General features: G+C 37.4%; 1 protein-coding gene across 3 annotated transcripts in view; it reads right to left on the bottom strand.

Moving 5' to 3' along the window:
- Positions 1-3,272: 3,272 nt before the first annotated feature.
- The window catches only part of robo4.S (roundabout guidance receptor 4 S homeolog), a 127,098-nt gene continuing 112,837 nt past the window's right edge, over positions 3,273-17,533 (bottom strand). For all 3 annotated transcript variants that reach the window (XM_018241665.2, XM_018241666.2, XM_018241667.2), the window contains exons 19-20: positions 6,861-7,054; positions 3,273-4,149 (exon numbers count right to left, since the gene is read on the bottom strand). In XM_018241665.2, the coding sequence (XP_018097154.1) occupies positions 4,132-4,149; positions 6,861-7,054 (212 nt within the window). In that variant the 3' untranslated portion in view covers positions 3,273-4,131. The remainder of the gene's footprint in view (positions 4,150-6,860; positions 7,055-17,533) is intronic.

Below are 17,533 nucleotides of genomic sequence, written 5' to 3'. Positions count from 1 at the left end.
AATTAAGCCAGCCCCTTTCTGCTTTGCTTTGCTGTATCATTGAAAACGTGTTCTTGCTCCAGCCTGCTTTTCTCCTAGCCTGTGCTCTTATTGTACTCTAGACTGTACTCTAGACTGGTGTCTGTCTCGGCCACCACCTAATACATAGACTTGCACTTGACGGCTGCCTGTCTCAACCACTGCTTGATACACAGATTTACGCTTGATTGCTGCCTGTCTCGACCACATTCTCGACATTCTGGGTAGTCAGATCCTAAGTAATTTTAAATACTTGAGGCAAATCACCTAGTACCACTTTTCTCTCCCAAAGAAACCTAGACTGGTCCCAGTTTTTCCCAATTTAGGCCCCACACAATTACATTCTTAGCAATTTTGGATTCCTTATTCCTGGCAACTGTTTTGAAGGGATCTTTCCTGCTGAAGCAGGAATGAATGTGACTTGTAAAGAGTCCAGCGGGTTAAAGAAGGAAAACTGCTGATGCAATTTCTTGCCAATGTATTATACACAATAGTGTAAGCTAGAAAGCTATATTTATTCTGTAAACTGCTTTACCATACCTGAGTAAACAGCCATAGAAGCTCTCTCTGTTTGTGTAATAATGGCCATAGACGTAAAAATATTGTTGGCAAATATGAGGTTTTGTTGAATTTCGTAATGTGTATATTGGAGGAGCAATCTTTGCACACATTGGGCCAGATTCAATTCAGTGAGAAAAAAGTTTATTGTGCGAATACTCATGTGGCAGATTACTTACATCCAAATCATCATTCAACTACATCAGAAATTAATTTTGTCAGTGAAGATTTGCTGGTGCAAAGATATCCTAGCAAATTTTCTCTAGCATTACTTTCCTTTTACCGAAACTTCGTTAACATACTTACACTTACGTCAATTGAAATTCAGTGGATATATAAAGGTCATGTACGTATGGGGCTTGTTGATAGGTTGGTTTTCTGCTTATGGTGCAAAGACTCATAACATAAACAACATACTCCTCTTTTTATAGAGACATTATATAGATATTCTTTATTGTGGGTTTCTTTTGTATGGTACAAACATTCGTACCATAAACTACATACTGCTTACATATCGTCTAACCTGCCCATGCAATCTTATGTGACTTTCAGAATTTAAATTTCGTATTCCCCGACTGTTGTCTTAACATAAATTTTTACTTTTTAACAATCATTCTCTGTCAAATTAAAGAATTATGCTTCTTTAATTAAGAATGACTGTTCTAATGAATGATCAATTGCCGATCATTTGTCATGAGCACAACAATTTCTGTACGTGTAAGATAGCCGCTGCCATATCAGTTTGTTGTGAGGTAACTTCCCTGCTTATGTCTCTCACTGCTGGCTCAGATTAGAGCAGGAAAGGGGAGAGAGGGAGAAGGTGGAAAGAGGGGAAATGGTGCAAGAGGGAAGGGATTGGGGATAGAGGGAGAGAATAGAAGGGGAGAAGAATAAGCTGTGCAGGCTTCTGCCCAGGACCAGGAGGTTTGAGCTGATAGAAGGCAATCTGCTAGTGTAGCCCATGTGTAAAGAATAGGAGGAAAGGAATTTGGTGGTTCTTTTCAAAGAAGACTCAGAGCAACAGCATTGTGAGTGCGTATTGGGGTGTTTACATAGACCTCTGATAAAGCCTACTTAGTTTTAACCTTTCCTTCTCTGTTATGTCAGCTGTGGGTCCAGTCTGATCCATAACACCAGTGCCTAATCTCACTATTGCTCTTGTTGCTGACAGCAATGAGATTGTCAGTGGCAGGCAGTAAATAAGTAAATATCAAATAACTTCAAAAAGTTAAGGACTACTGAATGAAATTTAGCACAAGTTGTATTGTTTATTATTTTTTACAAGAGCCCATACCACAATTCACTGATCACTAGTAATTTGAATCTTCATACCTTAAATCTCATAGAATATCATGCAAACAGTAAATAAACCCAGTAGACTGTTTTTGTGTCCAATAATGATTCATTTTATCTTATTCTCTATCAAGTACAAGATACTATTTTATTATTACAAAGAAAAAGGGAATATTTTTTTTAAATCATGATATTTTGTATAAAATGGGATCTATGGGAAATTGCCTTTCCATAATTCTGAGCTTTCTGGATAGCGTGTTTCCATATAATGGATCCGATACCTTTACTTTAGCTAATAATCGACTAGCATTATTGACAACCATAACAGGAAGCAGATTATAGGAGTGACCCATCTAATGTTTTTCTATGTACAGAGAGAGCATGTCTAATTGGTATTATAAATAATACAGCTAGGGGCACATTTACTAAGCTCGAGTGAAGGATTAGAATAAAAAATACTTGGAATTTCGAAGTATTTTTTTGGCTACTTCGACCATCGAATTGGCTACTTCGACCTTCGACTACGACTTGAACGATTCGAACTAAAAATCGTTCGACTATTCGACCATTCGATAGTCGAAGTACTGTCTCTTTAAAAAAAACATCGACCACCTACTTCGCCACCTAAAACCTACCGAAGTACAATGTTAGCCTATGGGGAAGGTCCTGATTGAAGGAAAATCGTTCGATCGATGGATTAAAATCCTTCGAATCGTTCGATTTGAAGGATTTAATTGCTTTAACAAACCTGCCTTGAAGACTGGTCCCTGTAAGTGCCTACCCTTTTTTCTTTGTATTAGAAAACTTACATTACATATTGGGTGTATTTATTAACAACGGAGACAAACATCACCAGTGATGATGCCCATAGCATCCAATAAGATATTTGTTTTTGTTTTCTAGCTCGCGTGCAACAGTTCAAATCTAATTGCTGGTTCTATGGGCAACATCAATGGAGATGTTTATCTCAAACATTAACAAATATGCCCCTTATTTATATTCATTTTTTGTTGCTATCACATAATTACTAACTTTATCAAACTGAAGAAGACCCTCTGTTTGACTTGGGGTTGAAACACATTGGGTAACGTATATTTGTAAAAATAAAAATCATTTTTTAAACTTATGAGTGCCATGCTAGAATTTGTATTTTGGACTAATAGTAGGTGATCTAACAGGAGACCCCTGCAGTAAGCACCAGTCTATAAATAATTACATTCTCCAACTACTTTTTCTCTTTAAGTGGCTAACACGGTGTAGAAATCTAAGTACAATATTTCTACCCACCAGTAACACAATGTCATTAACAGCAATACATTTATAAAGGATTCAGGGAATTTATAAAATCAATTACATTTTTATTTATAAAATAAATCAAAACAAAAAATAAGATGAAATACTAGTCAATGACAAGAATTTATTATTTTCTGTATGTTACAACAGAGGCATTTCAATGAAACCAGTTTCAACAAAAAAGCATATAAAAATATTTTATATATTTCTAGCTACAAAATAAGTCCAAATTTAAAGGCAACACATTTAATTTTACTAGAGGCGATGGCCCACATCACCTGGTAATACAAAATTAACCATCTAATGTATTTGCTTTAGATAGCATTAATATATTATTAAAATGTGACCCTCATTGACATAATATTAAGAAATGTCTTGCTATATTTAATGGAAATGTTAGAGTAATCCGTACTATGTTAGTATAAATATACTGGATTAAAAAGGACACTATAAAGTGATCCCCTGTATGTTAATGCACAGGAAATATACATCCCTTCAACAAAGGGATGTAACAAAATCTGTGGAACAGACAGAATATAAACTGCAGGTACCCGGGGGTCATTTCGGTAGGGTAGCTGCAAGTGCTAGGTGTGGGAAGGATGACAAAAATTAAGCCATTAGTGAGCCTTTCAAGTACATGCTCATACCCCAACTCTAGTAAAGTGTACTCCACACTCTTATACTTACTTACTTTTTACTTATACTTACTTATTTTCTATTATCAAAATAATAACATCTTTATTCCATTACATGATAACATCAGTATAATTATGCATCAAATAGTCAGTTTGCTTCCCCATTTCTGTTCTCAAAACCCATGGCTTTATGAAAAACCTTCAGTCCCTTAAGAGATGTAATGCCTGATGTTCTTATTGGGGAATTTAGACAACACAGTCACCCACAGTCTTCAGGATATGGGTTCTCTCAAGTGAATTTCCAGTAGTGGTGATAGTGATGCATCAGATATGGTTACTTGAAAGGATCCATCTGAAAAATACATACATTTACCCAAAAGTTAGTGAAAGGAATTCTGGGTATACATACTGTAAGCTAATAAAGTCAGTCTTAGCCAAAATTACCTTCCATTGAAATATGTTCACAATTTCTAATCTTACACAAAGTTAGCTGTTGATCATGTCATGGGTACAGTGTGTGACTGCCAGGCAGCAGATGTCACAACTGGGAGACCCAGAGGAGATGGGACCCTATATTCCACCACTGCACCAACCTTACTGCCTGCCCCTGTTACACTACATCTACCAGTGTTGTTCCCTGGGAAGCAAATGGGCAGCAGAGGGTCTCAGATTGCAGTAGGGCTGATGAGGGTGCAGGTCATTGCAAGTAATTTGAGTTGAAAGGCAGCCTAATAGTTTTACTTGGCTGACTTATGTTCAGTGTTGTAACTTCAGCACATCAGGCTCCTACAACAAAAAATCATCGGGGGGGGGCAGTGTACATGAGTAGGCCCCAACCCCCTACTCCCCACATTTCCTTTTCTTCTGCAGTCGCCCACCAGCAGCAAACAGCGACTGGGTGGCAAGTATGAAGTGGCTGTACAGCAGACTACAATGTAGGCCTTCTTGTCTCACCCCCCCTGCAAACATGAGGTATGCTGTAAGGTAGTTATGATACTGCTCATGTTATGCTACGGGGTAAGTACATATGTGGTATAATGGTGGAGAAGAAAATGCCTATATCGCTATCTATATTTTTGCAACAAAATACACAGTTTTGTGGATTTGAAAAATATATTTTTACTAGCACTAGTTGCCTGAAAATAAATTGTAAATATGCTGACTTTTTGATGGTACTTCTATCTAGTTTGTATTTTACCTTTGATGTGTGAAGTGAGATGCATTATGCTATTTTTGTAGAATTCACAAGTGTTATGTGATATAAAGTCTATAAACCAGCACATGTTGGCTGGAGCAAAATAACAGTATCTACTAGTTTTCACGAGGAGGTCAAAAGGAGGCTTTGTGATTTAAACCTAAATTGGCAGGCAGAAGAAAGATTGATTTAATTACCCATAAACCAGCTCAGCCATATTATTGAGCCATTCAACTAGAAAGGTGTTGTTAAAAATGTGTATTCTTGGCTATACTGTCTTCAATCAGGTTTTGCTTTCCTACGCATAAATGCATCTGATGAGTTAAAGATTCTATTTGATTTGATGACATGCCTATTGTAAGCACATAACTGACACGTAGATGAAATGTCTGAAAATTCAATCATTGCTGTTGCAGATATCCATGGTAATTGATCTTTCTAAAGGGAATGGACATTAGAAAGAAATCTAATAATAACAATAATTACATGCAATTACCTTTGCGCTAATCTGTAATTGAGTATTGATTGTAATTCTAAGCAATACAGTAAAGCTTTGTTTCTATATTAAAGGAGAAGGAAAGGTAAAAACAAAGTAAGCCTTATCAGAAAGGTCCATGTAAATATACTAGTAAACCCCCAAAGTAGTGCTGCTCTGAGTGCCCTGTCAAAAGAAACACTGCATTTCTATCCTTCTATTGTGTACTCATGGGCTTCTGTATCAGACTTCCTGTTTTCAGCTTAAACCTCATTGCCCTGGGCAAGAGCATGCTCAGTTTGCTCCTCTTCCCCAACCCCCTCCCTTCTCTACTGTAATCTGAGCCCAGAGCAGGGAGAGACTCAGGCAGGAAGTGATGTCACACCATGTTAATACTGCAGCTGCTATCCTAAACAAACAGAGAGTTTCTAGAGCTTTTTACTCAGGTATGGTAAAACATTCTACAGAATAAATATAGCATTCTAGCTTGCACTATTGCAGCTAATCTATTGGCAATGAAATGCCTCCGTAGCTTTCCTTCTCCTTTAAAAGCAATTAATAACACACATTTGTTAACCAAATAAATGACCGGATGAGACTTCCTTGTAACCTATAGCTTCTACATATTCTCTTATTTTGCATATAATGCAACAAAGTAATCATTCTTAGTGTTATATCTTGCCAAAACATTACATACAGTACAGCATTCCCCTTTCCTTCTCTGAACACTGTAAATTAAAAGTGACAATACAGTGACCAGGATCTGACTAAATGGCCTTTGGGCGAAACAGATGATTACTGTATGAATACGCAATGCATTGTGGTGGATGATTACCAGGCAGGGGCGTAACTTTTAGAGATGAATTTCCAGTAATTACACAGAAATCTAGCTTTTATAGCAAAGAGAGCACTATTGCAATCTCTGCACTAGCAATGCAACCCCCCTAGACCCCGCCAGCTATGTTTAAGTAATTGTGGGTGGCGAGGGGGGGCCTCAGGTGGCTTTAACACTAGAATCGCCCCTGTTGATGAGGTGAAGCTTGCTGAGATGTCTAAAAAGCATGGACAAAATCAGACAAACTGCCTGAACAAATAAGAGGTCTATAGACTATTTAACCATGCCAGGTCAGGGCAACAAACTCCAAGAAAGAAAAGAAAGCTTGAACTCTGTAAGCTCTCTTGTAAGCTCTCACACCTTCTTGTATCTTGACTTATACTTTTCCCATCATTAGTATAATCTGCCATACTCAGTTATCTATGTCTCTATTCAATATATCATACAGCTTATTAGAATATACAGGTATTGGTGCTTTATAAATAATAATAACCACACCTTGCAATTATCTGCATATTTACATGTATGTTACCACCTAAATATTCAAGTTCATATTACCTTTTTATCAAAAGGAAAGTTATGTCTCATGTCATTTTTCCGGCTGTACTTGGCTTCCATTTCATCCATCCAGTCAATGTTCCAGTCTAATACAGGCAAGTGATTAACTCTGGATTTGTTTTTGGTAGCATCTATATTTTCACTGTTATGTTGCATTAATATGCCATCCAAAGGTGACACTGATGGAGAAAGCTCTGTATGAATAAAGATTGCATATAGCTTTAGTATGAGCAAGAACATGCTGTGGGTGCTAAAAATGCATTTGGAGGTCCTAATATACATGCATTTAATTGAAAAAAAAATCACCTTTTTAAAATAAATATCCCTTGAGCTTTTCATTGGTTGTTCACTGCTTCCATGCTTCTGGAGGTCATGGACATGCATACTACCATAACAATGCTTTATTGGGGGTAATGGTTTATTGTGTGGTCTTCCAAGACTTGATGACCATGTTCAGACTGGATTGCAGTATAGTATGTTAAAACTGCCTTCAAAGTAGGAATTGCATGTAGGATTTGCTTGATTTATCAGTTAAAAAGGCCAATACTGGTAGGCCATATTTCACTTTGAGACTCCTGTTACAATTCCTGGGCAAAAGCTTTGTGACTTCTGCCTGTGGGTGTGCATCTGAGAGAAAGTATATGAGACAAGGAAATCCACCAGCATTTGCTGAATTGCCAATGAGATATTTACCTGGACAGAGTCACATCACCTTATCCCTGAACTTAAAAAGGACTTTATCCCAGTGAGAGGCAGCCCCCTGAGGGTGGGGAAAGACAATTGGGAAGTGACATCTCCCAGAGAGAGGAAGTGGGCAGTGTTGTTGGCACAAAGAGGCTGTGGGATACTCAGTGGCACGAGTGGCTTGGTCCCATGCTGAACAGAGACTCACAAGAGTGTGACAGGGGAAACTGGATATTATTAAGCTCAGTGCCAGTATTGGGCTGCTCCATGAAGCCCACAGATCATCCTAATATGAAACCACAATAATGCCAAAGTGCTGCATTCCCCTTGCATTCTTTCCCACATTCTGGGATATCTGCTACCAGCACCATATGTACCAGCAACTGTGCCAAGTCTGTGACATTGCCCACACATTGCAGTGCCCACGTGATTGGCACATCTTGAGGAGAGACTGCCATAAGCTGTGGGACTACTGTGCACACAAAAATAGGAACAAAGGCAAACTCACTTCTCAGCATAAATAAAAGAATTTGAAGTTTTTGCAGAAGCATCAAAGTGAGTTTTCCTTTGTTCCTATTTTTGTGTGTACTTTACGAAACCTCTTTGCAGCAGAGCTAACATTGTGCACCTCTCATCAGTATATACAAACAAAATTTTTTGAATATATACAAGTGGACTATGCTGTGCAGCTTGTACCTCTGCTGGAGGAAGCCACGCGTCTGAATAGGGGCGCGCATAAAAACTGTCACACGTCAAAATTATTCAGATCCCCATTGACTTTAATGCGGGCGTCAAGATTGACGCGGGCATCAAAATTAGCTTTTCGCGAATTTTGCGGAAATTCTTGAATTTTTCGGCAAAACAAAATGGGACAAATTCGCCCATCACTAGTTGTCACCTCTGAATTGTTTCCGTCATTAAGTTAATGTTCGGATGCGCTATTGATGCCACTGTTCTCTAGTCACCAATGTACTCAGTTTTCAAGAAAGCATGTGAGAGTAATCTCCTGACGAGTCTCCTAAAGGTAACTCCACAGCAAATACAACACATATATAATTTACATGTAGAGCAACATAGGCATGCATATATACTAGGAACATACACATATTCAGTTCTGTAAACTCAAATAGAATAATAACATTTTACAACAATTGCAAACAGAACCTTTTTACTGTTAATATAGGTCAGGAACAAGGGGCATTCCACTGTGACAGGGATATAAAGATGAAAGTTAAATCTTCCCTTCACATGAGAGATTTATTTGCATCAGAGTTGAAAACATGATTTATTGATTATTTTGAAGTACATATTTCATTCTGCCTTTTCATTCATACAAATTTAGCTGTCTTGTCAGATATGATGAGTGTTTTTTTTATCTGTGTAAGTCAGCAAAGATAACCTGCTGAGATAATAAGCGGTAAAGGTAGGGGTGGACATTTGCCATGTGTAGCCAAATATACAGTATATATATATATTGTAATGTATAATATTATTTGATGCCATTTCTACATGCTAGTTTACTCACACACAACACTTTCTTCTTGTATTGGATGTTCAGATGAACAACTGCAGCCAGGTATCTAGTAGGGTTTATGTGAGGGTACTGACAAGCCAATGGTTGACCCTGATAAGGACATGAAGCTACTGCATAAGGCTGAAAGAAGAAACTGGCACTAGTGATGGGCGAATTTGTCCCGTTTTGCCACGAAATTTGCGAATTTCCCAAAATGGGCGAAAAATTACCAAAACACAAATTTTGGCGGCTGCTAACAATCACTGGCGTCAAAATAGGCACCGGCGTCTAAGTTGACGCCAGCTCCCATTAAAGCCCATTTTCGCTGCAAAATTGCAAATTTATTTGCCGACGGGGAAACGTGGAAATTCACCACAAATTTGCACCTGCCAAATAAATTCGCCGATCATTAATTGGCACATGAAGATTAGGGTTAAAAATGGCATATACAGAGAGGCTCTTTATTCTTTGATGATTGTATATTTAACCATCTGAAAATCATAAAATAAATCACAATTAAAGCACAATTTATTTATCAAAATCCGAAAAGTTCTCACTATTTTCTGAAAACTACTCTGACCAAATCTGCATGGACATTTCCCCTATTTCTCAATACATTTTTATTAAAATTTCTTGTGCAGGAAAAAAAATTTAAATTGTGAAAAAAACTAATTGTATGAGTTTTTCAAATTTGTCACGAAATCTGTGAATCTCTCTAATTTGACACTGAAAAAAAAAATAAACCTTCGATTAATGAACAAAACCCAGCGCAGATCAGGATATCAACGGAGCATTGGCTTCAACATAAACTCGGGAGGTCTGAGAAGGAGTACTTTTTTATTCAACTTTTAACACCATCAAGGTTTAATAAATCTCAGAAAATTTGAGTTTTTTTCTCCGAAAAAATTGTGTTTTTCCTTTTTAAAAGTCTGGCCAGAAAAAATCGGACTTTAATAAATAACTGCCAAAATATTAATAAAGGGAAATACTTTTGTGATCACTTCTAGCTGTGCTCTCTTTGTGCTTAAGAAAACACTGGCTACAAATGAAATGGGAACATAGTAGCATTTTATGACTTTGTAAAGGCCATCAATACATGTTTCAATTTGTTTCAGAAAGTTATTGTCTATGTTATTAGACATTTCTTTTACACTGTTATTACTTTTTTAATCTAAACTGTTTTTTTATCCATAGAATTAGCCTTAAGAATAACTATTATCTGTTTATGTTTGTTGCCTATGAAAGTTAGCATCTATCATCAAAACTTGTGAAGTGCTGCCAGGGGAGCCACTGAGGATAACTAACAACAGTTGCCATGGAAACTCTCTGTTGTGTTGTAAGCATAGTCGAAATAAAACTGCAAATAAAAAAAGTCGTAAACATATAAAGTACGCAATGTTTTTAAAAGAGAATCCTGCAGATTGTATTTTAGTCTAAACTTTTTATAGAAGAATGCATGTGGTTCAAATGCAAATTTTTTATGATTTTGTTTAAAAAAAATTAAAAAACAAGCTGTGCTTTTCTAAAAAAATTCAACATGCATTTCCTATTGTAAAAAATTAAAAGAGAAGTAATTAATGTAATGTAATATATCAGCTGCATAATTGGTAATCAGGACAAGGGCACATAGGGAGCTTTGCATGTCACATGTTTGGGCAGGCAAAACTTTCAATTCCTCCTGTGTGACATTGCTATCCTCTACAATTTAAGAATTTAAATCCATAATACATAAAATAATCATGATACATTCACAAAAGAATCAGAAAGAATATATTAAATCCACATTACTTGTGCGGGAGAAGTTTAGCAAAGTTTAGCAAACTACGATTTTCACCATACTGTAGTAATGTTGTTTGTTTGAAACCATTCCATTAATTCCACCATTTGAAATGTTATTCTTGAAATATTAGATGTATTTTTAGCTGTAATATTGGCGAGTATGCAGCCATCTCTGGTCTTTGCTACTGATCCTGTGTTTTCAGAAAGAGCCAGCACTTCGCAATGCAACTGCTTTTAGATAAGTTGTTTCACCTACTCAGTGCAACTGGAGAAGTGGTGGTTTGGGTGAACCAGACTTGGCTTTTTACTGTTAATGGTATTATCATATGTTCCACTAAGGGCATTGGAGTATTTTTAGCAATGCAGGTGTCAGAGAGTAGTTATCTTGCTACCTTCCCATTGTTTTGTTGATAGTCTACTGGGAGGGATAGAGAGGGGGTGATATCACTCCAGTTTGCAGTGCAGCAGTAAAAAGTGACTGAAGTTCAGAGCACAAGTGCCGTAGCTGGGTGGATTTTAATGCAGGATTCTGCTGGAGTAGTGCTATCAAGTGATGCATTTTGTAAAATAACACATTTTCCCTTTAAGAATGCCTTTAAGGTTAGATGCATGATTGAAGCAGTAGTGACAGAGATGGGTTATATGGCTGTTCGAGACCTAGGCTCTCAGCACTGTAGGATAACAGCTAGAAAACCCTTTCTCTGTGAAGGAAAGGAAGAGGACCCGAAGAAGACCGGAGATCTGGAAGATGGCGTTCATGAGCTCTGCTGTGCTTACTCTGCCCCGATAACTGAAAAAACTCTTACAAACTAACAAACTATATGGGGGGGGGGGATGTAGGGAGGGGGGACTACCTAGGGTAGTAGGTAGGTAGGTAGGGGCTTTTCTTATTGGGGGGAGGGGTTACCTCCACAATAATATAAACCCACCCTTTATACCAGCACTATAATGTACATTTTGCCATGTGGATGAAGGAATAGGAAGGTGCCTTTTATTTGTTAGAAACTTACCTCAGAACTCATTACATTAATGAAGACACTTGCACTAAAATAAAATTAGACACAAGCCAGGCAGTAAAAGCTTTTGGAGCTTTTAAAGCTTTATAATATGTTCCCTGTTCTGCTGATGAAGCTGTTAAAGAGAAAATGTACAGCAGACTGCCAGCAAAGAGATTAACTAAATGAAATCTGGTCTGGGAGATTCAGAACCTTGTCTGAAAGGACATTAACAGCTTGGGATCATTTAGCAACTGGCTGACCTCAAAAAAGTTATTTTGATCAAAACCAGATAATTAGGTGCTAAATATGCAAAGGGTTTTTATTGGGCTTTAAAAAGTAAAAATGGTACTTAATTTGCTATAGACCCATATCCCTGTATAAATGATAATTATGCTGTTCTTTATGATAAATCCCTACTTCTCTGAGCTCGTTAGTCACATAATTAATTTTCTAGAGTGCGCTTACACTGTGTAAAAAGATAAAAATGATTATCTATCAAAGTGTTAAATTGGAGGCATGTTTGCCTGAACAATCAGTATCCATTGTCGGATGGAATTAACTAGCTAGCACAGTCACACTGACGGAATCCTTCTGCCTGAGGGGCTAGGATCTACCACCGTTGGATAATGTTAGGTAGATGGAAGGTTGTTAAATAGAGAAAGCAGCAGCATGCCTAGATTGTTATAATGTAAAACTGGCTTCAACAACTCTACTATAGTTTATTTAAGCAAGCTGCTGGGTAGTTATGGGGGGGGGGCAGCCATTCAAGCTGAAAAAGGATAAAAGGCACAGGTTACACAGCTGATAACAGATAAGCCCTCTAGTATACAAAGAGATTTTACATAGCTTATCTATTATCAACTATTTTGTCTTGTGCTTGAATGGCTACTCCCGTGGCTACACAACACATGTTTATATAAACTATAATCGTCTTTCTGAAAAAAAAAACACCCCAGTTTTACCTGTGCAGGTCAACACTACATTATTTATTCATTACATAAAAACACTTTCATTTTTTGATGTTACTGTTCTTTTGAATGGTGTCAAATTGTGGCACACAAAGGGGCAGATTTACTAAGGGTCGAATATCGAGGGTTAATTAACGATATTCGACCAGGAACTAAAATCATTCGACTTCGAATATCGAAGTCGAACGATTTAGCGCTAATACTTAGATCGAACGATCGAACATTCGTTCGATCGAACGAACGATTAAATCCTTCGAATCGAACGATTCGAAGGATTTTAATTCATCGATCGAACGAATATCCTTCGATCCAAAAAACATAGGCAAGCCTATGGGGACCTTCCCCATAGGCTAACATTGAGTTCGGTAGCTTTTAGCTGCCGAACTAGGGGGTCGAAGTTTTTCTTAAAGAGACAGTACTTCGATTATCGAACGATCGAATAGTCGAACGATTTTTAGTTCGAATCGTTCGATTCGAAGTCGAAGTCGAAGGTCGAACTAGCCCATTCGATGGTCGAAGTAGCCAAAAAAACACTTCGAAATTCGAAGTTTTTTTTTATTCGAATCCTTCACTCGAGCTTTGTAAATGTGCCCCAAAGTGTGCACAGACCCTGCCTCTCCAGAGATTTATAATGGAATCACTAACATGCACTTTCACCAGTACTTATCAGGGAAATATAAACCTTGAGATGTGTCAGTACACTTTTGGGATACTTAAAAACACAGCGCTTTCAGCACCCCATGTACAATTACCCTAGTACCAGGCTATAAATAGCAATAAGGTGCCAAAATTCACATATTATTAGATAATGTAAGGTGAACAAAGGCTTCCACATTTCATGCTTTGTTGTACATATTATATATATATATATATATATATATATATATATATAATCTCCACCGAAGAGGCCGCACTGCTCAGGACTTATTGGGGAAAATATATATATATATATATATATATATATATATATATATAATATATTTTATATAAAATGCTCCATTCTCTTTCTACACCAGTAATCTTTTGCTTCTGAGTACATGAAAGGTATTGGGTACTGGGCCTATTACCTTAAATGGCAAAAAGACTAGGGTAGAGGTAGGGTAGATTGTAATATAAGACACAAAGTTTGCCCAGTAGCAGTAACCCATAGCAACCAATAAGATGCTTGCTTTTAAGCAGGTGACCAGTAAATCCTACCTGCTCATTGGTTGCTATGGGTTACTGCTCCTAGTTTTATTATATATGGGGGTAGAAGCAGGGGCATAACAACAGCGCACATAGGGACTACTGCGCACAGCCCAACTCCCCGAGTCACTTAAAAGAAAACGATGGGGAGGGGGATTTCAACACTATAGAGGAAACAGACCCTGCAGTTTGGGCCCCCCTTTTCCTCGGACCCTGCAGGGTCTGTTTCTTCTATAATTACGCCAGTGGGTAGAACAACAATTTTGTTCAAGTTTACCATGGTTACTGACCCTAAATTAACACAGGCAACTTTGGGATTTGTTTATAATTTGATGCTTTTCGTCATTTGACTTACAAAAAGCAATTTGTAACATCCAAGGTCATTCTGTTAAGAAAAACTTCAGCTTTTCTTAGATATCAGATTTTCATTTTGCTTTTTTTTTTTTTATTTTACTTTACTAAAACTGCACTTCCAAGAGTTTAATCCTGGATACTATTTTTACTGGTTGCTCACTACGCAATTATTGATTCCACACTAATCTTTAATGACCTTGGCAACAATGAACTGCACAGCAGAGTAAATCTGGTAAAGACAGATGTTAAAAGAAAAGAGGCTTATAAATAATCAGATTTCAAATGATAAATAAGGATTTTCATTGTATCATGAAATATTTGTTGTTTTTTTATATGAACAGCTTTGTTGCCAATGTTTTTACATTTAAGCACAGATGCTAGATGCTAAAACGTAAAACCTGTTGGTGTAAGGGAGCAGCAAAGAATTTACAATTAACTATGCATTGTCCGATTTTGATTTTTTTTTTGTAGATTTTAGAGTGGGGGGTCAAAATCCTAAAAAAAAATCACCACTCTTTTAATACTTCGGGCTTGAGCAATCTGGTCCGAACCATGCAAGAGTTGCTTATAGGGATGATTGAAATGAGTTCTTTATAAGGATGATTGAAATATTTTGCCATGAAACAATGCCCATAGACTCTGATGTATAGTTAAAAAATGTTGCATGGTTTAAAAAAAAGGCACACAGTTTAAAACATGTGATACAACAATGACGGAGAAGCTAAATGTGTCAGATTCGCAATTCCCTACATCCTAAACTCTTGTGTAGTTCCTTTTTTTCCTGAGTGGTTTTCCATAAAAAGATAAAATACTCAGCACCCATGGTATTCGAAGGAAGGAACCATGCAAGAGTTTAAGTCAAAATGTTAATTTTGGTCCTTATGGTAAAACTGTAATAAACCTATAGTAAAAAAGTTATTTCACAAATTGCAGTGGATTAAAACGGCAATATACTTCCACTTCTGAATCTAACCGAAGAACATTTTATATAATACTTTCCTTTTGTACCTCCCAGTTGCCCAAAGTAAGCAGTCCAAATTATACTACAGATTTCATGTTGTAATAAAACAAACTACTGTACAATAAAGAAAAAGATCTACACATCCACAAAGTGGATTTATTGATGTTAGAAACCCCTGGGGAGCTTACCTATAAAGAGCAAGGCAAACTAACCTGTTAGCTGATAACAGCCTGACAAAAATCCTCACATTCACAAGGGGGTGGTGGGTTTCTCAAATCAATGCATCGGTTGTCATACAGACAATATAATATAATTACGTTATGGATAATGTAATAGGGTTAATGGAGATTCCTGCTGCTGAGTCAGATGGTAGGAACCGTGTGCAATTTATTTCTGTTATGCAATACAGTTATTGATCATGTACATCTCACGGTCCCTAGGTAGGATTACATTCACGCTGATAATATAGGTGGATACAATGCCCTATGATCTGAAGCCAGAATAATGGTGTAATAACGAAATGATCTGAAATTGCACATAGTAATATTAATAGATAGCAATGAAAATAAGGCTCTAAGGGGGAATGTAAAACTAGCTAAATTTTACAGTTTGCGAACTTTAGCAGTGTATGTAATAAAATCGCAGTCGCAAACCGTTTTTTGCTACAAAATATTTAATGAAACTGCAGAGCAGGTGTTCGCAATATTCATAATGCAATAAAAGCCTAATGAAGAATATTACATTGTGACAGGCAAATTTATATTCACAAAGTGTTGCTCGTTGCAAATTTGATATTACATTACATTTTCCCCTAAATGTGCATGAAAAGATTTTTAAAAAAATGTTTTTGTTGTTGTTTACAGAATATCTGGAATTTATAGGGTGGTGCTGTATTCAGTATGTAGAAAGAGAAAGTCCACAAGAGCTAATTTCTGCTTTTGATTTGTGCCTAGGGTTGCCGCCTTTTCTCAAAGGTTTTACCGGCCAGTGGATGGGCAGGAACAAAAGGGGCGGTCCGCAATTCAAAATGGTGTGAGCCACAAACCGTGATGCAAAAGAGGCGGAGCCACATCGCGCGATGGCAAGAAGCCTGAAAAAAAAAAAAGGTACGTTCTGACATTGCCAGTAAATTTGTAATACCGACCCCGGCCTTGGTAGGTGTTTTACCCGCTAGGCCATTAAAATACCGGCTGGGTGGCAACCCTATTTGTGCTCCATTGGCATCAGTCTTCTCCTGTGACTGCTCCCAGAACCACTGTGCCAGGCAGGGTGCCAGCACACAGAGCGTAATTCATCGCCAATACGCACATGTAAGCATCTTGGCCCTGAACCATCTTGCCTGCACCTGGGTTGATGCAGAGGCTCATATTGGAATCAGCCAATTAGAACAGGGGGATCTACCAGTGACAACATGCGTGCATTTGAAGCCCAAAGAAAAATGATAGGTGGGAGATATCATAAAACTGATAAATATATAAATAACCCTAAAAAAATAAACTGTTTGTGAAACAATGAAACATCCACTACAGTACAGCAGATTTATAGGATAGTGATGGTTCTCATTCAATTCCCTTTTGGCTGCAGTCTCATCTTGTATATGATAATAACTAAACTCACTCCAATACAGACATATTTTTCAGCTTTGTGTGATGATAGAAGTGGAATGCTCAGTGCTATATACATTATATTGTAACAGAACCAATGGAAGGACACCAGAAAGTGTTATACTGTAGAAGTGAAATGGACTTGGTATGATGGGAAATAGACAGGTAGACAGGGAATTAGCATGTGAACATAGTTTTTGGATATTCATAGCTAACCAGCTTACTGTACATACAGTATATTGCAATATCCCTGTTTTTGAAAGGAAAGTAGACGATAAATTTTTCCTGTGGATTTAGACATTGAGATAGTGCTGAATCTATGGCAAAAATTATACTTAAAAGAGAAGGAAAGGTTAAAACTAAGTTAGCCTTATCAGAAAGGTCCATCTAAATATACCAGTAAACCCCCAAAGTAATGCTGCTCTGAGTCCCCTGTCAAAAGAAACACTGCATTTCTTTCCTTCTATTGTGTACACATGGGCTTCTCTATCAGACTTCCTGCCTTCAGCTTAAACCTCATTGCCCTGGGCAAGAGCATGCTCAGTTTGCTCCTCTTCCCCACCCCCCTCCCTTTTCTACTGTAATCTGAGCCCAGAGTAGGTAGAGACTCAGGCAGGAAGTGGTGTC

The sequence above is a fragment of the Xenopus laevis genome, chromosome 7S (assembly GCF_017654675.1).
Source record: "Xenopus laevis strain J_2021 chromosome 7S, Xenopus_laevis_v10.1, whole genome shotgun sequence".
Classification (NCBI taxonomy): domain Eukaryota; kingdom Metazoa; phylum Chordata; class Amphibia; order Anura; family Pipidae; genus Xenopus; species Xenopus laevis.
Note: the sequence above shows the minus strand (reverse complement) of the source record. Positions and strands in the feature narration are given on the sequence as shown.